General features: G+C 41.8%; 1 protein-coding gene across 3 annotated transcripts in view; it reads left to right on the forward strand.

Annotated features, from left to right (window-relative positions):
- The window catches only part of SLC22A3 (solute carrier family 22 member 3), a 93,156-nt gene that overhangs the window by 49,510 nt on the left and 20,388 nt on the right, over positions 1-23,258 (forward strand). For all 3 annotated transcript variants that reach the window (XM_069487468.1, XM_069487467.1, XM_069487469.1), the window contains exons 3-5: positions 2,519-2,673; positions 4,145-4,313; positions 5,181-5,298. In XM_069487468.1, the coding sequence (XP_069343569.1) occupies positions 2,519-2,673; positions 4,145-4,313; positions 5,181-5,298 (442 nt within the window). The remainder of the gene's footprint in view (positions 1-2,518; positions 2,674-4,144; positions 4,314-5,180; positions 5,299-23,258) is intronic.

The following is a 23,258-nucleotide window of genomic DNA, read 5'->3' on the forward strand; positions in this document are numbered from 1 at the left end:
CAGCATGCAAAAACAGATGGGCAAAGTAAGAAGAGAGATTGAAATTCTAAATAAATAAATAAAATGATAGAGATCAAAAACACTGTAACAGAAATGAATGCTATTAATGGGCCTATTAGTAGACTGGGCATAGCTGAGGAAAGAATCTCTGTGGCTGAGGATATCTCAATAGAAATATCCAAAACTAAAAAACAGAAAAAATACTGAAAAAAAAAACAGAATTATATCCAATAACCACGGGACAACTACAAAAGGTATAATGTATGTGTGATGGGAATACCAATGAAGAAAGAGAGAAACAGAAGAAATATTTGAAACAATAATGACTGAGAATTTTCTCAAATTAATGTCAGACACCAAGCCACAGATCCAGGAAGCTCAGAGAAAACCAATCAGGATAAAGAACAAATAAATACACCTAGGCACATCATATTCAAACTACAGAAAATTAAACATAAGGAAAAAATTCTGAAAGAAGCTGGGGGTAAGGGGAGACCCTTATAATAGAGGAGGAACAATGAATATCCTACTGCTCTTCAGAAACCATCAAGCAAGAAGAGAGTGGAGTGAAATATTTAAAACAGGAAAAAAAAAAACTCTACCAATCTAGAATTCTACACTCTGCAAAATTATCTTTCAAAGGTGAAGGAGAAATAAAGACTTTCTTAGACAAACAAAAATTGAGGGAATTTGCTGCCAATAGACATGACTTGCCAGAAATGTTAAAAGAAGTTCTTTGGAGAGACTGAAAATGGTGTAGGTCAGAAATTCAGATCTACATAAAGAAAGGAAAAGCACTAGAGAGAATAAATGAAGGTAAAATAAAAATTTTTATTTTTCTTATTCTTAATTGATCTAACAGATAGCAACTTGTCAAAAATAATAGCAATAATGTATTTGATTGTGTATGCTTATATATTATATATTTGCATATGTATGCTTTCTGCATAAGTGAAATGAATGACAGCAATGATACAAGGGACAGGAGGGAGGAATTAGGATTATTTTGTTATAAGGTACTTGCAGTACCCATGAAGTGGTATAGTGTTATTTTCAGAGGACTTGGATTAATTGTAAATGTATGTTGCAAACTCTAGGGAAACCAGTAAAAAAAGTTTTTATTAGGTTGGTGCAAAAGTAATTGTGGTTTCGGACCATGAATTTTAAATCATCGTAACTAGGCTGGAATCATAATTGTAACCATTACAATCAACACAGTTTTGCCAATGAGAAATAAGTTTGTTTATTCACGTAGTGTAAAAATCCATGCTTCAGGATTCAACAAACTCTTGGAAAGCATTTTCTGCATCCTGCTAGTTGTGGAAGCTTTTCCCTGCAAAAACTTTTGAAGCATTGGTTGTATGATGTGCAGTCAGGCGTTGTCGTGGAGAAGAATCGGGCCTTTTCTGTTGACCAATGCGGGCTGCAGGCGTTGCAGTTTTCAGTGCATCTCGTCGATTTGCTGAGCATACTTCTCGCATGTAATGGTGTTGCTGGGATTCAGAAAGCTGGAGTGGGTCAAACAGGCAGCAGACCACCAAACAGTGACCATGACCTTTTTGTGGTGCAAGTTTGGCTTTGGGAAGTGCTTTGGGGGTTCTTCTCAGTCCAACCACTGAGCTGGTCATTGCCGGTCATCTTGCAAAATCCACTTTTCATCGCACATCACAATCCAATCAAGAAATGGTTCATTGTTGTGTACAATAAGAGAAGACGACACTTCAAAATGATAATTTTTTTGATTTTTGGCCAGCTCATGAGGCACCCACTTATCAAGCTTTCTCACTTTTCCAATTTGCTTCGAATCTTCACCAGCCAGTAATTTAACACAACTATACTAAACCAATTAACATCAGACTCTTGGAGTAGTGTGCACAATACCCTGTTCCTTCTTCCTTACCTATTTAATAATCATTATGCAAATGATGAAAATAAAATACAAAATTTAAGAACAATTCACGCTGGCTGTGAACTTTGTAGTTTATAAAGAGCTTTCATATTAACATCTTATTTGATCCTCTCTACAACCTCATTCTAGGAAAGGTGGTAAAAAAACAAAAACAAGAGAAAAAAATCTGAGTTTTGGAGAGCTTATGGATTGGCCCAAGGTCCTGTGACTGATAGGTGGTTGAGCGGAAAAGATCCCAGGCCAGGCCTTCTGGCTGTCATACATTATTGCTACTTCTTTCTACTTCTCTCTCCTTATGACTCAGCCCACAAAAATGCTAGAAAGTATCACACCTGAGCCACCATCTTTTGGGAAACTGCAATCACAAAGGACATGTTCCACGCTTTAAATTTTGCAATGTTGTTTTAGAGGCACATGTTTCATTTGTCCTGTTTTTGCCATAAAACAAGACATAGAGTTTTCAACCATCCTTTACTTTATAATAATGAAGATATAGAGAACACATTTTTCTGCACTTAAAACTTTTTTAGAAACTCTTAAAATGATAGTTTTTTCCCATTGTGTTGCAGAAAATGTTTAAGGTGAGCTCTTTTCCTCTCTCTCAAAAAGGTACGGCAGAATAGTCATTTACTTAATATCCTGTCTTGGCGTTGGCGTCTCTGGTGTTGTGGTGGCCTTTGCACCAAATTTCCCTGTGTTTGTGATCTTCCGATTCCTGCAAGGCGTGTTTGGAAAGGGGACATGGATGACTTGCTACGTGATTGGTAAGACATTGTTACTCCTTCTCTATTTGGAAACTAGGGCTGGATGGCTGAGAAGTGCCAACTCTTGGCCTTCTTCGTGTTCCTTTAATAAAGAAGATTTCATCGCAGCCATAGTAATTATTTCTGTAGTTACGAGGGCTCAGAGCCAGGATTTTGACTGCCTTAGAAACTGAAATGCCTCCTTACTTTGGGAAACAAATATGGACTATCATAAAATACTGGAGTACCCACTTTTGAGTACTCCTATATTATTATCATATGACTTCTAGCTTTGCTTTATTAGAAATTAATTTTTATAAAAATTTCAATATCTCCTTGAGATAACATTTTAAAGCACTTTCTGTGTATTATATTCTGTGATACAGTTTGAGAATACTTTCCTGTGTTTTCAAATATTATCTAATTCTACTCTTTCTGTACAAGTGGAGAACTTTTTACCATATGGGAAATATGTCTTAAAAATGAGAAGTTCATTTGTGACCTTTTGCTATCTTTCGTAACTACAAAGTTTGACCTTCTGGGTATGAGAGAAAGAAAAACTTCCCCTTACTTTTTCCTCAGGTTACTTGGGAAGGTCCTGGCTGCTCCCTTAGGCTCTATTTCTAGTCCAGGACCAGCCACCTACTTTAAGAGTCAAGGTGGATTCATGACCAGGGAAATGCAAATTCTCATCTTAGATTATTGCTCCAGATCTCTGGGCTCCCACTGTCTTCTGTTATTACTTTGCTGTCTCCAAACAGCGCCCACTTTGGAGACATCTTAAAGATCTTTCTGTGGGTGGGGGAAGTGTCAGGAGGGATTGATTGTCACATGTTGGAGCAGAAGGGATAACTTTGGAATGTGAGGCATGTTTGAGAAGACCCTAGTCTAGGTGAATTTTCAAAGTTATGATCTTAGGACAGCAATCCCAGGATAATCAGAAAAGAAGAAACCAATTAGTAGGAAGGGGTAAGAGAAGAAAAGGATTCCAGCAAAATTTTTAAAGAACTATAACATAAATGAAAAAATCTAACATCGTGGAGAGAATTATCATTTAATAGAAGCTTTCTTGTGATAATGAAAAGTATTTGTAATGTTCATAATGAATCTCCTAAAGAGACTGTAATGTGCAAATCTTTAGAGATACAATGGTAACATTTAGCTAGCTTACTATATTTATGTTTTGATAGTTACAATTACCTGTCAAGATAATCATCAATGAATACATTCTTTGTGTTCCCTCGATGAACCCAGAAGAGTGCTGGGTTTGGGGGTATAAGAGGAAGGTGGCTTTTGGTAATTAGCAGAGATGAGAGTGAGGGAAAAGTGTAAGGTATGAGGAAGGCACACCTCCATCATCTCAGCCGGTGTGGAGTTCCAGGGTGGTCTAGCAGTGCTGATGGATGTAACAGGTGCAATGTCTCTCTGTGTGTTTGTTTCTTTTGGAGCCCATCTTGAGCTTCCCTAACCTCTTGTGTTTGTTTTCCTTCAGTGACAGAAATAGTAGGTTCAAAACAAAGGAGGATTGTGGGAATAGTGATTCAAATGTTCTTCACCCTTGGAATCATAATTCTCCCTGGAATTGCCTACTTTATCCCCAATTGGCAAGGGATCCAGCTAGCCATAACGCTGCCCAACTTTCTCTTCCTCCTTTATTACTGGTAATGTGGCTTTGGTTATTATCATATTTATTCTTATTCCACAGAAATGTAGAATCCAAACCAACATGAAAGTGAAATCAATAAAGGAGATTTTCTATCATCTCCAAAATGGCTATGTGCTTTGAGAATTTTTAGAGAATTTTTTAAGATTTATAGGGATTATTTATTGATTATTCTATTAATAGTTGTCATTAAAAATAAATAAAATACCAAAATACAAAATTCTAAATAGAGTATTATATTATGTATTATTGTTTTGCAGTATCTTTATGAAAACAATAAGGCAACAAACCATATTTGCCACTATTGTGACATTCAAATTTAATGTAATGAAATTTATTTGTTTCTTTCTATAATCTATTAAGCAAATTAATATTACTCAGGAATTCTCTGGGGAATAAAAAAATGTTAAGAGCATCATAAAACTAAGTTATCAAAAACTATAGATATATGCATTTTATTTTTTGGAGTATGAACATATTTTAATGATTCTTCTAATTTAATTTTAATATATGGACAAGTTGATTTATATAAATCAGGTTCTTAATCTTTTCCTAATACTCACTAAATCCCAATTCTTTTCATATATCGTCAGAGATACTATAGTGTGGGATATCCTGGTTTTGCAAGGGTGCCGTCATATTGATAATTTTGATGAGCAATGATCCAATTATCAGGTTAGCATTTTTTCCATCCATTATAACCTTCCAAGGATAATCTACATTTCACGGGGCCTATCATAAACTCTCATAGTCTTCTCAGCTTGTATCTAATTGCGAGATCCATTTTGATAGAAAAACTCAAGTCATAAGCTTTTAGGTTTTGAACTGCCTAAGCAAAACTCAAAAAACTCTCCTTCTTTGCCAGGGTGGTTCCTGAATCTCCTCGCTGGCTGATTACTCGGAAGAAAGGAGACAAAGCATTAAAAATTCTGAGAAGCGTTGCTAAATGCAACGGGAAATATCTCTCGCCAAATTACTCGGAGGTAATTTTATTTATTACTGGTACCAAAGATTGTTAAAGTAGGTGAATTAATTTCTGTGTCACTTATGTACTTAATTTTGCTTCTTAAAATTATGTGTATCTTACCAAATGTTCACTAAATAATTTTCAGTTTGACTGAACTAAAAAAATCTTGGGAAAGGTCATAAGAGATATTAAAGAAGAAATAATTATAAAGTTGTAATAACATTATAGTTAAGGTTAATTGATCATTTCAGTTCATATTGTGGTAGTTGCACCAAGTTACTTGAATTATTATACTTTACTTACTATAGGCCTTATATTTAATGATTCATCTTGATTGTGCAAACTATAAATTTTTTGACATTGAATTTAGTGTAAAGAAATGTTTTTAAATTTGGTCTTGGAAATACTGCTTATTCAAACCAGAGCTTGAGCAGTAATGCAGTATTTTATCCTTTAGATTTACATGTGCTAGTCTTTCTTCCTCCCTTCCTCCCTTCCTCCCTTCCTCCATCCAGCAGGTGTTTTGGATGCCTCTGTATCAGTGTGCTAAGAAAGGAGGGTGGAATTAAAAGCTTATTCTTTGCCCTCTGAAAGATTCGATATGCAGTAGAGGGTATGACACATATATTTGAAGCAACCCCTAAATAATTAGAGAATAGTATATAAAGAAAAATATGACAACACTTCAGCTGCAAAGAGTGAATGAATGCAGAATAATAGAAGGATTATTATACAAGAAATATTACAGAAGAATTTTGGAAGATATGAATCTCGATTTAAATCTTGAAGAATATTAAGCTGCTAACATTGTAGCACTCAGTTTGTTTGGATAAAAACGTTCTAGTAAGAACTGGGTTTTCCTAGTTGTATTGGCCCCTCTCCAGCCCCTGACAGAACTCTGTCAGATATATTTAGATTTCTACCTTCTTCCTTCTTATATTAGGTGGCAGGCAGTGGCCTCTGTGTTTCCAAAGGTTTCTACTGACCAGTTTCCACTAGTGCAAATAGGTTAATGATGTACCTTGAGGTTTACAGATCATAAAATGTATGAAGATAAAGCACGATCTGTTTAAGGACTATGATTAATTGATCCTTGTCATACTTGGAGTGAGCACATTTGAGCTATGCGTCCCTTTCTGGGAAAAAAACGTGCCCCCGCTTTCCCAGCTTGCTCTCAGCCCATTGGCTGTCAGTCCTCACAGCTGGATCAAAGGTATGATCATTTCTGTTCAATTTTAATAGTCAAATGAATATTTTTTGCTATTCACTTAGAGTATCTTGAAGATACTGCGCCCATCGTCCCACAGGTAAGCATATATAAGATCTAAGTCAAGGTTTATAAGAACATAGAAAAAATAGCCATGTGCTGATGGCTTGTGAAATAGAATGCCGCATTCATCAGGCAAGTTGTGTGTCACTGTGAGTGTCACTGAGAGACAAGTCTGATTTCCAGAAGCAGCTGCTGCTACATGTCCTGTGAGTGTCCAGTTCAGGGCTGCTCCCGTGGACCCACTGACCCAGCTTCTCCTTAGTAATTCACGAGCACTGTAGAGATCGTGTCAGCAGCAAACTAGTTCCACGTTCTACATGGCTGTGCTTGTGAAAGATCATGAACTGTGGGATCCAGTGCCTTCCAAGTCATTTTAACTCTAGTTTATAGAGGTTAGACAGACGGTCTCCATTGAAAAGCCAGGTCTGAAGCCAGACTTCCATTTCCCTGGGGAATTGACCCTAGCCTCCTAGCTGTCACTCTTGCCATTTTGTTACCAAAGCTAAGTTTTGGGTTTTTGTTTGTTTTTGTTATCCCAATGAGTTTTCATTTTATTCTTACTTTTTCCCCAAAATTTTAATATGGAAATTTTCAGACCGATTCAAAACTAGAGAAATGAGTGTAATGAATCTCTATATGCACATCATCCAGATCTAACAATTACCAGCTCCTGACCAATCTTATTTTTTCTATGCTCAACCTACTTTTGCCACTCACTGAAAACAATTATACCCAGCCATTATAGCATTTCATATTGTAATATGTAATAGAAACACATAAATACTTAGCTCTGGGACTATGTGTGCACTATCATCAGGACACTGCTAGATGAATAGCAAGAAATATTCATTTGGCTCTTAAAATTCAATACAAGAAACCATATCTTTGATCCAGCTGTGAGGACTCATTGCTACTGCGAGAGCAAACAGAAGGGTGGGGGGCAGGGGGGCGGGGCAGAGGTATATATAATATAAATATAAAAATAAGCTCAAGTAGGTATACACCCATCCCTTCCACCCAGCCCCGACCTCTGTCCAATACCCAAATGTGCACTCAGGGAAACCAGTTTGCTGGTGAGTACACTGCCTGGGGAATGGACACGTTTGAAGTTCTCTCTGGGGGGGATGGGGTGGGGGGAGGGGAGGAGTGCACACCTATACGATGAGAGTGATGTGCACTGTCTAGGGAATGGACACAACTAAAGCTCAGACTCGGGGGGATGGGGAGGCATGGGCAATGTATATAGCCTGATCTTTTGTACCCCCTTAATGAGCTGAAAAACAAACAAAAAATAAAAAAAAAAAAACAAAAAAAAAAAGAAAAGAAATAATCAATTATAACTTATCAAATTAAAAAATTATTTGAACACAATAAAAAATATTAAAAGAAAAAAAAATAAGCTCAATACCATTATTCTAAGAAAAAGCAAATAATTCCTTAATATCAACTATCAAATCAGGGTTTCCAGTTCCCTGATTGTCTTATCCTGTTTTATGGCTTTTTGTTGCGTTAGAATCCTCCTGCGGTTTGTATATTGTGGGGGGTTGGTCTGCCTCCTCAGGATTCTTTAATCTATAAGTTCCTGCACTTTTTCTTTTCCTGGAAACTTTGAGGGTAAAAAATCCTGGGGAGTTTTGCCTGTAGAGTTTCCCACAGTCTAAATTTTGTTGATTACATCCTTAGGATCTTTAACGTGTTCCTCTGACTTTTGTATTCTCTGTAAATTGGTGATTAGATCTAGAGCTGAATCAGGTTCAGGTTTGATACTTTTGGCAATACTTCTTCCATTACATTTAATGGAAATGTAGATTCCATCTCTTAATGGAATCTTCATTTATTACTGGAATACTATTATGAAGACCAACTTCTCCCATCAACTCTTGGTTACCCTGAGATATAGTTCATATAGGAAAGGCAGGACATATGCATAATTCTTTCTTTCCTTTCAAAATAATGAATTGTTTCCCTATATCCTCCAACAGTGATCAGTGAGTTGTGTGGTTGTTATAAACGTCTGGATTTAAACAGATTGTGTACGTTTCAGTCCTTCGCAGCTATTTTGGTTCGTATCCTTATTGATGCACAGTTTGCCCCACCTTTGGGCAGATGGAGCATGTTTGTGTTGGTTCCTGAGTCCTGCCACCCTTTTAGTAGTTTTGGAACACTTCCTAGCACACCACGATTTCCAGCTCACAAACTCATCTTGTAAGTTCCAGTCACACACTTGGAATCACCTATTTTTCCAAGGATACTTTGGTTTTTGAAACAAATGTCTCCAAACTCAACCTACCCATCTCAAACCCTTTTATAATAGTTGTACAACATAAGCAGAAAAGCAAACTTTTATCTTCAAAAGGAGAAGGATTTAACAATTCAGTTTAAAACACCTTGATAAGAGCTGCATTTAATCATATTAGAGGCCACACCATTGTTTTCCATCTCAAAGGGCCTTATATTCCCACAAATCATAATGATGTGCAGAACACCTCTTCACAATAACCAGAAGTGCTGGCCAGCAGGGCAGGCATTGCACTTGAACTGCAACACCAAAATCAGAGTAGGATCCTAGTATAGCTTTTGTGGAATAAGCATGGCCTATATCAGTTACTCATATTTTGGTGACTCAAATAAATATTGTTCATGTCAACATTAGGATCCAAGGAATCTGGTTGGATTCAAACTAGTCCTAGGAGATCTGGCCATCTGCACTCTCCTCTCTCCAAAAGAACCTCAGCCGCCTGCCAAGCCCAGCCTGTTCCATCACTGACACCAGGGGTCCTAGTATATTTAGGCAATCCTAAGGACCTAACTACCCAAGGATGCCCTATGTTACAGACAATAACCTAAGTTGACTACAATCTAGCATCACACCAATCCCCAGGGCTGTAGTACATAGGGGGAAGATATGGAAAGAGAAAAGTTCAATGGATTTGATTCCAGCATTCAACCAGATGGGTTGTTCTGAGGGTTGTGGGTCCTGTAAATCGCCTCAGTTATAGTTCACATGGATGTTACTCATTTCATGGGTAGGCAAACTCTGTCTCTGGCTCACTGGTCTCTCTGCTTCCATTTTCCAACGTTCTGGCTGGCCTCTGGCTCTGTGGAAGAGACAGCTAACAGGTAGAAAACCAGGTGATCAGAATTGCAGGCTCTCTGAATATGTCAAGAGTATAATCATTATTCACCAAAAATAGAATCCAAAAATCAAAATACCAATGCAAAATAGGCAAGCTTTTGGAGGTTAGTAGAAATTAAAGAGAATCAGAGGGTGAGTGGGATTGTAAACAGTAGGTGGTCACCCAACACAGGAGGATTACCTGAGACACCTAGTCTGGTGGTTCTTAGCCTTGTAGCATTTGCATACTATAATTTCTAAGGCATCCTTGAAAAAATAAAAAGCAAATTATTGGTGATGAGTCTGCAATAATTACAGCACAGGCACATCTACAGCATAACAATATCTCATGATGTCTTTGGGAACATCCACCATCACCCAGTGACCCAAGGGAGCATGTCGGGGAAGAGAACTGTTTTCTGCCCTGGCCATGCCCTCTATTTTGCTCATGAGGTAGAGTTTTTGCATGTTCCAGTCAATGTGAAATTTTTCTGTGGTATCAGTTGGACATTACTTCCTACCTGTTACCTGTAATGTGCCGTTTGTTGCCTTACTCCTGATCACTAACCACTCAGCTCAAGTTTCCTCTCTCATGTGATGGACATGTAATAGCACTGTGTGCATGGGTGAATGACGTATTGAATGACAGTGCTCATCTGAGGTCATGGCCAGTGTCCCAGGTGCTGAATGTGTGTGTTTGTTAAAATAGAAAAGGAATAGACAAGTATATGAGAGTGCCTACAATTTTGGTAGCAATAGCCTTGGTCTGTTGCTACGTAGTAGAGACCTGTGATTCTTTCTTAGTGAATGTGAAGTGTTGTTATTGGTGGTTGATTGTATTAATGCTGTCAGCTATTCACTTCCTCTCTGTAAGAGGATTATATATCCCAACCCTCCCCATTGCCAGGTGACTTGTAGCAATACCTCTCTGCAGGCAGTTCCATCCCCACCCAGTGTCAGGCTTGGCCACCTGACTTGATTGGACCCAAAGACCAGAGGTGCCGGAATACCGATTCAGAGCAGGACCTTTAAGAGGCATCCCGAGTTTCTGACAGCCCTCTTGCTCTTAGCATCTGCCACAAGAACAGCATATCCCATGTTGTTGCTGTACCTTCAGTGTGGGTCTCGGGAGAGAGCTACACATTGGAGCAGAGCTGTCCCAGCTGACCCACACTTCCGTGTGGAATATGGCCAAGAAAGAGCTGTTTCTGCAGTAAGCTACCATATGCTAAACGTGTTTCCATATGCTACAGAGATTTGGAGTTGTCTGCTCTTGCAGCCAAAGCTAACTAATGCAGTTGATTATAGTATTACTAGTTCAATTGCCAGAATAGGGTTCAGTACATTTTTGGTTATCCAGAAGGCATATGCTAGGATAGATTGGATTATTATTTGGAAATATTCATTCCTCTCATTTCCGTGGGATGAAAATACTTCCTGGCTCCATTGACGTTGGGCATGGCAATGTAAACTGCCTTGGCCTCATGGTAGGTGGAGAGCACTTCCTGCACTTCCACACTGGGCTGGCCTGTGTGGCTTGCTCTGGACAGTGGTAGGTTACCAGATGTGATGCAAATGGGATGAACTCTGCTTCTGAGGTTGGGCTTTCCCTCTGCACTTCAGCCATCAGCATGAAGAGAATACCTCCAGCCTCACCTGCGGGGCCCAGAGGAGGCTGAGAGACACCCAGAGTAGAGCTGCTCCAGCAAAGCTTCCCCAGGCCTGCCTCTGCAGCCGCCCAGCCAGCCCCCACACACTGAGCCATACCAATGCTTATTACTTCGCGCTGCTGAGATTAATGGCTGTTATGCTGCATTATTTATCAGTAGCCACCTGATACACTGATTGGACAGCCATTGTCGCTGTACTGAACTGGTTCATACAACTACACAGATAGTAACTGTGGTGGCATTTTTGGTTTCCTATTTTTCAAGGATTTTAAAGGCCTTTACCCTAAAGATCCCTAAAGATCCCTCTCCTCCCCATCCCCGCAAAACTCCCACACCTCTTATTTTTGTATGGGATGTGCTCATAGAGAACAGCAGGTTACAATTCTAGTCAGCGAAAGGCCTTCGGTACTACAGAACTTAATATGTCCGTATTTGTTAGTGATATTTTTATGCTATGCTGGCAAAATAAATCCATAAGGTTTGATTGTAATCTTATTTTTAGGATACGCCTATATAGTATATTGTTCATCGCTGATCTACAGCTTATTGAAATTGAATACCAGGTGTTATGTCAGTACCTGTTCATGCATAAACAAGCGCACGGGCAGTCCCCATGGTGGTATGTTCAGGTGACATCTAGAATGGACATTTGAGCTTTTTGGTCCCAAACTCCTTTGGGCCCATCATCAGTATAAGTGATCCCACTCTTTGATATATTTCGAAAACAGAGAAGATTAAAACCTCATTAGAAGTGTCTTGCTAATTTTTAGATTACCTTAGTTGCCAGAGAGACTTCTAACTCTTAATGGCTACTGTCTTTTCTATAATTTAATGAACTGTCACACAAATACCAATGTTGCTTTAGAAAGGGACTTCCCAGCTTTGGGAATATCTGTTTCTGACATTTGCTTTCAAAGGGGGATTTTTATAAACAATTTTTTTCTTCCAAAAGAGGAACCACACCATGATTCTGACTTTGATGAAGTCCATCGGGGCTGTATGGTAATTCAGTCCAATTATGATGTTGTCTTTGTTAACAGTTGTGTTTAGTTGTTATCTCAGACTTGGGATTCAAAATTTCTCTGCATGAAATTCATTTTAAAAGACCCAGAAAACATAGTTTAGGCCCAGGCAGTGGCGGAAGGGTCTGCAGGGCAGTCCTGTGTCAGAATGGGAAAGGTGTGAGTCTCAAAAATAGTCAAGGTTATTGGAAAGAGAGTCACTGGGAACACACCCAGGGCTTTCCCCTAAATCTTCATTCTTTCACTGCACAGTGAATGGTACCAATTCTACCAGCAAAGCTTCATCTTTAAAATGACTCAAAAATGATAACTGTGGTATGCATGTTATCACACTTGCTTTAATTTAGAATATTCTTAAATGCATAAAAAATGTCAGGACACTTGACACACCCAACACAAAATGGACCTTTGCAGCCAATCATTAATTTACTCATACTCCATATTTTTGGAAATAGCCCGAGTTCTATAAATGGGCTATGTTTAAATGGCTGTCTTTACTTTCTGTGTCTTTAACTGTTTAAAAATAAGACGATCTGACATAAAATGTGAGAACTGTTTATGCTACACTGAAATAGTCCTAAGAGCAGCACTGATAAACTGTAATGTCAGGAGCGTGTCAAAGGCTCTGAGTTCCCTTCTCAAGCGTGGTGATTAATAAGTTCCTTTTGTTGGGTTTCGGGGGTCTGAAATGTCGGTTCTTGGCACACTCATAGCTGGAGAATGACCAGATGCACCAAAGTAAGGCAAGCATGAAAATGAGATTTATTGAGGAGAGAAAGATAGGAGAGAAAGCAGAGCAAGATATAGGTTTACAGAGTGTGATACATACGCCACAGATGACGAAAGGACCCACTGTCACAGCAAACGGGGAGCAAAAGGAAGGGCTTGGTTATGGTCTCGGTCTTGTTTTATAGAATCCAGATAGGGACCTCCCTACTGGCTCAGACATCACCACGGAACCACTTTGATTGGACAGTTGGGAGTTGCATGACCTGAGTCTTACTATGCATGTGGAATGTTCTAGGTCACTTTCTGGACTCTATTGTACCTGTGTGGCTTGGCCCATGGGCCAGAGAGTCCTCTGCATTCTTTTGCAGTTGGTGCACTAAATTCTGATTGGTAGATGTGTAGGGTGTTCCCTCCTACCCCAGGTGTGGCAGTTGATTGGGACAGGATTAAGGTGAGGCAGGACCCAGACAGGGGCCTGAAGCCCACCCTTCTCCTTCCCAGGGAGCAGGGGGGCAATTACACTAAGGCAAGGCACCCACTTTCATCCCTAGGAGACCTGGAATCCCTCGCTATTACTTAACATTTTCACTAAAGGAAATTCAGCCTAACATCTTCCATGTAAGTGGACTCTCATTTAACCCATATAAATATTGAGGAGCGGATGTTCCAGAGCATTATGTGCCTTTAAAGGTATCAGACATTCAAGTTACATGCGCCTTCAAGGCTGAGACTGCAGTCCTGGAGTGAGCCGGGAAGCTGCGGGATGCCTCCCCACGGAGCAGCATCTCGAGCGAGGAACCGCCCAGAGTTGTGTGTTCCCTCCCACGCACCCAAGCTCATCCTCCAGATCCCCTCTTGAAATAACTGGGTCATGCCTTTGTCAAAATCCTAACTATTTCTTGTTAATATAAGTTAAAGTTTGACAAGTATTCATCAGAGCTGTGAAAGGAAAGCACTCAGCATTATTGTTGTATAAACTTCATTGTTCGACCCTATCAGCCAATGCTGGTGTCTGAGGACATATTTCTAAAGAGTAATTATATTCACAGAACCCAGGACAGCTAATGCACTCAGATGGTGTCTAGCAGGCTGGGCAACTGTCCCTGTTTTCCCAGGACTGGGAGGATTCCTGGAACTTGGGGGTTTCAGAGCTAGCACCGAAAATGTCTTGGGCTAGCTGGGATTCCTGGCCTGACTGGAGCAGGTGGCCTGGAATTTGCTGGCCTATTCCCAGTACCAAAGGCAAACTGCTGAGCGCCCTATGCCTGCCAAGCTGCCGCTTTCTTCCCCAGCCCCTTCTTCCTCAATGCCTGGTTTCTACTCTAGTCCTCCATCGGCTCCTGAGCCCTGGCCTGTTTGACTAGGCCCTGGGCCCCTGCATGCTTTCTGCCTGCTCCTTCCTCAGAAAGTAGGAAAGTCTTCACGCATTCATTGTCTTACACTAGATGCTGGCGCACCCTTCACGGCTGGTACCTGCTCTTTCTAGAGATTGCTGCCACTGAGAGCCCATCCTCCAGACAAGTACCCGGGCCATAGACAGCAGAGCTAGCTCACAGAAGACCCTGCTGTGTCCTCTCCCCTCCAGCTGGCCTCTCCACTTGGAGGAACAAGTCCCTTTGCTTGTTTAGGCTCAGAGCCACAGCCCTTTCCATTCTCACATACTGTACTGTCCCTGCTGCTGAGTTTCCAGCAAACCTCACAGGCAGGTCTACGTGTTAGCTGCCTCCGAGTGGAGGTTTTTCCAGGTTCTTGGTGATCATCAGGAAAAAGAATTTCAGGACACACCACATAAGCCAAGCAAACAAAAGGTTTTGTTATTACTATTATTGAAAGCAAAAGTACACTCTCACATGAGAGAGTGGGCAAACTAAAAAAGAGCAGCTTCACCAGGAGGAAATGGTTTTTGGTCTTTTGTAGCCTTACTAATTGAGGGGAGGAATATTCAAGGCTAAGGGGTTGCTTTTACTAAAAATCTGGGTAGTAATTCCTAGAATTGGGTTCCCTCCCATTTTTATACTTTATAAGATTGTCTCGGAACCGTCATGGTGATGTCAAGGATGGAGAAATTTTAAAACCACAATGTAAATGATCTTGTGTTTAGGCAAAGTTCATGTAAGGTGGCAGAGATCACTGATGAGCCCATTGAAGGCAGTTCTTACCTGCAGGTCTCCGCCCCTCTAGTTAGCTTCTGCGTGAGGGTCATTTACGTTAACACCTGCACCTGATCTTCAGGCCCCTGCACTGGGCCTCAGCCTTGTCTCCTCATCTCCTGCTCTAACATCTGTGGGTTATGACCCAGCAGGGCAGATCTGAGCTCCCCGTAGTGATGCTGAGAGCTACTCAGTCATGCTTTAGTCATGTAATCTGGAAATCAGTGGGCTCCCGAATTCCCCTCTCAAAGGCTGGGTTCCCCTTGCCCTGTGGGAACAAGGGTCCCCTCTTCCCACCCAGCACCCCTTGGTAGGCAGAGAACCATTTGCTTTGGTCTAGCCTAGCCCAAGACCTGCTGGTATTGCAAACAAAATTAAAATATAAAACAATACAAATCAGCCACGCAGGCTTATTTTATTCTGTTAATATCGGCTGCTCTCTTTTGTGAGAATTATGAAAGCACTTAATTCAATCATTGTAGCTCTGGGTCTCTCTCTAAAGAAGAGAGGAGTGAATTTGCTTTTCCTTTTTCTGTCTTCAGCATTTGCCAGGGAATGGTCCTTCTTTGGAACCTTCACACTCTATTGGCTTTTTCAAGTGTTTTGTTCCTTTGCCATCTTGCCCATTCTTGTGTTTCTGGCAAAATCGGTTTCTGCACTCCAAATGCCTGTGCTTCCCTGCTGTGGGTAAATGAGAACATGCTCCTCTCTGTGTTAGCGCCTTCCTCCACGGAGGCGATAATGCATGGTACGCCCAGAGCCCTTTGCAGCCAGGGGCCCCGGCAGGAGTTTCTGCCGTTATTCGTGATCCAGAGTTGCCGTTTCCATGACAGTCCCGCTTGATAGATCTTTGACCCACCAGGAAAATTGCCCTTTTTCCTGACATAATCCTGAGAAAAGAGATGCAGCCTGGGAAGAAAGTGAAATCCATTTAAATTCCCCAGAGCTAGATTGAACATTGGTGTACACAGATGTGCCCCTTTGATGCAGATAAAACAGGAGGAAATCATACTAAATAGTAAGGGAGAAAATACATTGATATCCAGTCTCTGGAGGCCTCACCCAGGAAGATGGTATAAAAAGGTATCAGGTGCTGGATTTTCATGGGATAAATCCTCCGTTTCTTAGAAAGAATTAAAATTAAGATCCATCTAATGGATGGGTGCATGAAGGACATCTAGGTTGTGTTGGCATAGCAACGCGTCTTCCCGGGGGTGCTGGTGGTGCGAACCCACCCACTCATACAAACTGCACTGGGCCCACACGTGCAGAGATGGCTATGCTACTTGGTTTGGAAAAAGTAATATAGACCTGCTCTGTTTTCTTTTTCTCCAACTTTGGCACTATTTGAGGAAAGAAAATATAATTTCTTCCTTTCCATACATAAAGGGAAATGGATTGATGGGAAGTTTTTGTAAGGTGCCTAAATAAAAGATTCATTAAAGAGCGGAGAATCTTTATCCTTTCCAGGAGAATTTCTTAGGGAATGTTAGGGAACAGGGAATAGTCAGAACTCAGGACATTTTTTCTGCTAGAGGAATCTTTCTTCTAATAGCAAAACTTTGTCACCTTCCCTAGTGATGGGCATGGAGAGTGAGCAGAGAGGGAACACAGCATGAGCAGATTGCAATGTTCTTATTCACACGCTCCTGTCTCCTGGCAGCTGTAACCTCAGCCTCAGAGTTGATGGAAGAATCACGTGGCCAGTCTGTCCAGTGAGTCACAGATCCTTAGGGGCCATGGAGTTCCTACAAAGGTCCACAAACCATTTACAACCAAGCCTTGTCTGTAGAATGAACTAATACATCTTGGATAAAAATGTCCTTTTTTTAGATGAAAGTAAATGCAATTGTAGTTAGTAATGAATTGGAAGGTGTTATTAAACCACAGTAAATTTGTGTCATTTTGTGGTCTCAATGAGCAGAAATGAAAAGCACAATTCCCATCATGTGGGCAGTCTTCAAATTCTGGACACTAACCGGACATCCTCATACTCAGTAAGGAGAGGAGTCACTGACCTGTGAGCACAAGTAAAGCGTTTCCACCTGGTGAACAACTACTGCAGGAGCTCTCAGAGTTAAAGTTATACCCTGCTCTTAGGAAGAGCTGAAGGACTCTTCAACTAGACCTGAGTTTTTTGGAAAATTTCTCAGTATTCCCAAGCAATATCAAGGGGTTTCTGAGTAATACATACGGAAGGCAAAATTAGCTATGTGGCAAATCTGGAAGCACTGAAGATGGAGGAAATTCTGAGGTGACCTCTAAGTGCCCCTGTGAGGTTGTTTGGTTCTTGTTTTTCTTTCGGTGCAGGGTTGAGTTAACTGTGCCCCTCTGCGCATGGCTCAGTCACCGCTGGGCTATGCAGGGCCCTTCCTTGCTTTGCTTCGTTTTCCTCTCCCCTTCCTTTCCCAACCCCTCTCTTCCCTCTGTAGGTTCCCACTCCATGTGTCTAATTTATGCCCTTTGATATTCATGTGTCCTTATGACACCGAGGGTGCTGTCTGTGTGTATTTAGGTGACATAAATGGCACTGTGCCCCTCCAGATCTTGTTGTAATGCTCACTTTTCCGCTCAACCACGTTTTAAATGTCTGCGCAACTTGCTCTTGTGTGCATGCATTGCTTCTGACTGCCACGTGATTGTCATTAGTACATGCTTGTGTGTCTCACGTCTCCATCTTCCTGATGATGGGCCCGGGGTTGCTGCCAGTGATTGTGATCATTGTTTTCATGCGTGTCCCCTTTGGACCTGTGTGCGGTTTCCCATGGAGTACAAGGCCTAGCACTAGAGCTACCTGGTCCCAGCGTGCATGCAAGCTTAGTACCTGCATAATGCCAGCCTGCTCTCTGTGTCCACCCCACTGGTGATATCCACGTGTCCCCTTTCCACATACACACTTGGGATGTTCCAGTTTTCTGATTTGGGCCAGCCTCCTGGTATGCACAACTCTGGTTGCCAGTGAGGTTCAGCGTCTTTGCTGGAGCACATGGAAAAGAGAAGAAATCAAAGGGCAGCCAGGAATCCCCACCATCACAGCCAGCATGCAGGGACCAGGCCAGAGCCAGGATGGAGGGATAGAGACCAAACACTCTGAGTGTGAAGGACTGGAGAAGATGGGGAACACCAGTGGGTGACGCAGGGACCCTGCTGCCAGCTTGCTGAGTGGCAGGTAAGAGCTGTGTGAAGGAGGGGAGGAAGAGGATCCATTTCCCCAAGAAAAGGGCTGGCAGGGTACAGGAGCAGCAGGCCCACCCTGCTGGCTCTCTCAGAATGCCGTCCTGGACTTGCCTCGTCACCACTGCCCTGAGCACTTGGGTGACCCAGGCCTGATGTCACCTTGGCTGTCCTTGACCTGTATGGAAAGTGCTGCCCACCCAGAGTAGGGGTGGGAGTACCTTATGTGCCCAGGCCCAGGGAGGAGACACGTGCCAGGAATCTAGCTGGAAAAGGCCACAGTTATCCCGGAGTTCTGCACACACCTGAGCAGCTGGGACAGATTCCCTCAGCAAGGGAGGAGACAGGTGGTCTGAAGAGCTTATGTGTGATTGACTATGGTGTTAAAGACCTTGCTCTGAAAGTAATTCCTGACACATTCGGACTAAGAAGTGATGATGAGAACTGTGATGGGTGGGGTGTGTGGCTTCCATGTGTATTTGTGATATGGCAAAGGATTTGCTTTAACACACATGCAATAGCTTTTTCTCCCTCTTCAAAAAATCCATGGCTACCTAGTGTCTTATAGATAAGCAATTTGCCTATTAGTGGAACTAAAAGTTTTGTGTACTGTAGTTTCAGACATTGGGCATTTTTTAAATGTGATATTTAGAAATTTTTCTGTTTCCATAATGATTATTGGCATCTACTGTTGCGGTTGGAGACATTCAGTCCCCTAACGTCAAGTTTAAGCCTTTAGGATGAGTTTTAGAATGAGAGTGCTTTCTCTTATTTTTTCTTCTCTCTTCCCTTAATTTAATAGCCTTCCCCCAGAAAAATAAAAGATAAAAATAAAAACTCTCTCAGTTTTGTTTTTAAGAAATGAAGAAATGTTCCAACACGTTACTCACTGCTGCAACCTTCTAACCTTTGCTAACATCGAGGCTGCACTCTGGGTCCCTCGTGGGCCTTTGTAGCTATGGACCCTTTTGCTGCTCTTGGCGGCATGCCCGTCCTGTGGGAGTGAGTGACAGACTCCATCAGGCCAACTCAAACCAACAGCATGAGATGTCTTCTCCACAGAGTGTCTCACCAAAAGAGCCACCTGGGCCTAGGTTATGGGGACTCTCTCTGTCCTGTACAGTAGCCCCTGGTGAAGAGTGCAGTTGAGCCTTTGAAATGTGGCCAGTCTGTGTTGAGATGTGCCGTCAGAGCAAACTGCACAACGGATTTCAAAGATTTAGCGTGAAGCAGAGAATGTAAAGTGTCTCATGAATTTCATGCTGATGATTACAGTTGAAATGGTAATATTTTGGGTAGATTGGAGTAAATGAAATATTAAAATTAATTTTGCCCATTTCTTTTCTGATGCAGCCATTAGAAAATATAAACTTACAAATGTGGGTCACATGTTTTTATTGGACAGCACTGGTCTAAGGGACAGGGATTTATTTTTAACTACCTCAAATAGCATCGAACACTCAAGATAACTTTAATACAGACATTTCTTTATCACATGAGCTCTTACACAATAAATATTTTTTATCAACTCTTGTTTTAAGAGATAATGAAGTTTTCAAAAATTCCTAAAGCACTACAGGTAATTTGGCAAATTCTCCTTTATGGATACCAGGTAGCACCATTTCCACCGAGAAGCTGGCGAAGCTCTGTCACGTCAGATACGTACTCCTGGCCCTTCTGGGACTGGCGTTTGTCTGACTAAGGGGGCTGTCCCCTGGGCAGTGGGGTGGAAGGTCGTGGGCACACCTCAGCAGTCACCGATGTGCTTCCTCCCCAGCGCGCTGAGCCCTCCGGACTCTGACGCTTGCCTGTAAGACCTGTGGGCATCTAACTTCCAGTGTGGATCAGTGCACCCCAAATCCTCAAACGAGATTTTATTCATACAGACTTCTTAGAAACTACCAATTTCTAGACATCAGAGCCTATAAGGAATTAGTGATGACACGTTCACCTGTTAAGGCACAGTGTTGGACTCAAGAGTAGGTAAGTTCCTCTTCTCATCAGTGCCGGCTTTCCTTGTGAAATATGGCAAGTGATGAAGAAGTCACCTATTGAGAACAACCAGATGAGGTTGCCAGGCTAGAAATGCAGCCACCAACACTGTCCCCTTCCCCTGTGCATGGCAGAGCCTACGGAGAAGCCGCGTTCTTCCCCCCTAAGCCTGGGAGGACTCACATTTCTTCTCAACCCAGGGCTCCAGGAAGAACCAAATACCGGAGTGAGCAGTTGAGGTGGGACTTGTTGTTCATTGACTTTCGGTGCATCTCACCTCAGTCTCCTGGGGATGTGACTAAAATGTGATTCTGACTCTAGGTCCTGGCAAGGGCATAGTTAATAGGCTCCCCGGTGACATGGGTGCTGCAGACTCGGAGGCCACACCTTGAGTAGCGAGGTTCTCTCCGTGTCGTGTTGTTTGCTTGTGTGTACGTTCATGAAAATTTACCCCAACTTAAGTCTGGGACGCCACAGTGCCAAACTGACATTAAATACATCTGGCATAGTTAAGAAAATCCGACACAAAAAGAAATCTGTTCCTATATTTTTTAAAAAAAGGCACAGCGACGGTTCTCTTTACGAAGGAATTCCTGTCAGAGCACCTTCAAAAGCATCTCCGTTTATGCATGGCAGCGTTAGTTACAGTTTACTAACTGGAAAAGTGCTGAGTGAATTGTCACTTGGAAGTAAAGTATCTCCTAAATGTTATAAAACGTAACGTTCACATTACGGCCTCTGGTACTGAGCGCTTCCTGTGTTCCGGGGTGAGTGAGTGCGCATGCGCGGGCATGCGCGCGTGGGTTATCTAAGCACGTCTTCAAAATACCCTAATGAGGTATTATTATCCTCCTCATGCTACTAATGAGAAAACTAAGGCTCATAAAGTTTAGATAACATGCCAGTAAAAAAAAAATAAGTAAAATACCACGTGTCTGGCCTGTCTTTTTTTGACCTGAAACCAGTCCTCCACGTGGGGAGCTCTGAATGCCATGTTTATAACAGATAGTTATTTATAATGTCTTTTTCTTCCTTGGCAATTTAAATTAAAATGTCAATTTGAAGAAATGTTTCAGAAAGGCACCAGGAAGAATTGTAAGGAGAGCTGAATTAATCAAAGGAAGACGAATAAAGCACTCTTTTAACATGGAGTACATCATTGTTGCCAAACAATGTCTCGGCAGAGTTAAAGGACGATCAAAGAGACGGATAGAGCAAATAGCAATCCCACTCCTTGAATAAACACCAGGACGCGGCATCTGCAGCCTAACCTTGAGCGATGGCTGCTTCTATGAGTGGGGCAGCATCGCTAGGCAACCAGCCTCCAAACAGACAAATGTTACCCCGAGCATTTCCCCTTTTTCCCTTTGCTCCAAATCAAAACCAGCATCCCTCATTTGGATGGTGTAAAAGGTATGAGAGAATAGAATGGCAAGTGAGACACAAAAGACAGCATACTGTGTGATTCTATTTCTATGAAATTCTAGAAAAAGCAACACTGTCATGACAGAAAGCAGACGTGAGGTTGCCAGGACCCAGAGTGGGTGGAGGGCACTGGCTTCGCAGAGACGGGAGGAGACTTTCTGGGGCCGTGGATAAGTTCCGTACGGTGGCGTGGGAGTGGTAATATGACTCTGTGCATTTGTCAAAACTCAGTAAAGTGAGCACTTAAAATTGCTGAGTTTTATTGTATATAAATTATGTGTAAATATAATATATGTACATGAATAAAGCACATTTTTCAAAATGTGTGATAACCTGGTATAACTGTATCCACCTCAGACTAGGCAAAATTTGGTAACCCTTTGGCAATAAAAAATAAGCAGAGCTATAAAGCTAGAAGTTATTGTAAAAGAATAATAGCCACAGCCACCACTGCACACGAGCTGCCAAGACTTTACTGGATGAATTCCATCCAAGATACGGCTTTTAGTCTCCCAAGGTCTTTGGACGCCCAGAAAGTGGGTCGTCTTTCAGAATATCTGCGTCACTGGGGAGAAGATGTTAGTAAATCAAAGACCAGCTGGATTTGCTCTTAAATGTAACAACATAGTTACTCGCTTGGAAGTACTATTAATCCTTTCATTCACTGGACAGGGAGGACTGGTTTTATGGTCTTGATTACTTTCATTTGTACTCAGCACTTCATACTTTGTTGGTGGAGGAAAGATATTAGGCATTAAACTTGTGGTTTGGAAAAGCAGAGATCATGAGACTGCTTGCTTCTAAATCTTAAACGTCGGAATTAAGATTGATACCAAATTATTTTCACAGAGTGAATTGGAGTATTGAAGCAATTTTTAAACCATTCACTATAAAATATTTTGCCTAAAATATTCAGTTATTAAACCAAACACATTGTTCTGAACTGGATTCTTCAGATAATTCTGCTTTTGGCAGCAAGTGACAGAAAACCAACTTAAATGGATTCAGACAATAAGGACATTCACTGCCTCATGTGTCTGGAATTCTAGTTACAGAGTGTTGAGGGCTAGCCAAACTGGGGTCTCAGCAGTCTCACTAAACCATGGCTTCCTGCCCCCCTCTCCACCCTGCTAACAGGGCAGCTTCATCTTAGGACTGGTTCCCTCGTGGGTGTCGGGGGTGCTGCGATCTCTGTGGGCCCACCATGTCCTCATTCATTCCCTGAGGGGAGAGGGAGAAGATTCCTTCAGGAACCTCTGACTTAAAAGCAATGAAGGACATTCCCAGAAGCCCTTTTCTCGTTGGCCCAAATTGTGTTGTAGGCTCACTTCTCATTGGCTCAAAGTGGGACACATGCCCAGGCACTGACACGGAGGATAGGATTACCCTTAGGTAATCAGGGCTCCCTCTGCAACTGGGAGCAGGCTCA

The sequence above is a fragment of the Eulemur rufifrons genome, chromosome 15 (genome assembly GCF_041146395.1).
Source record: "Eulemur rufifrons isolate Redbay chromosome 15, OSU_ERuf_1, whole genome shotgun sequence".
Taxonomy (NCBI): Eukaryota; Metazoa; Chordata; class Mammalia; order Primates; family Lemuridae; genus Eulemur; species Eulemur rufifrons.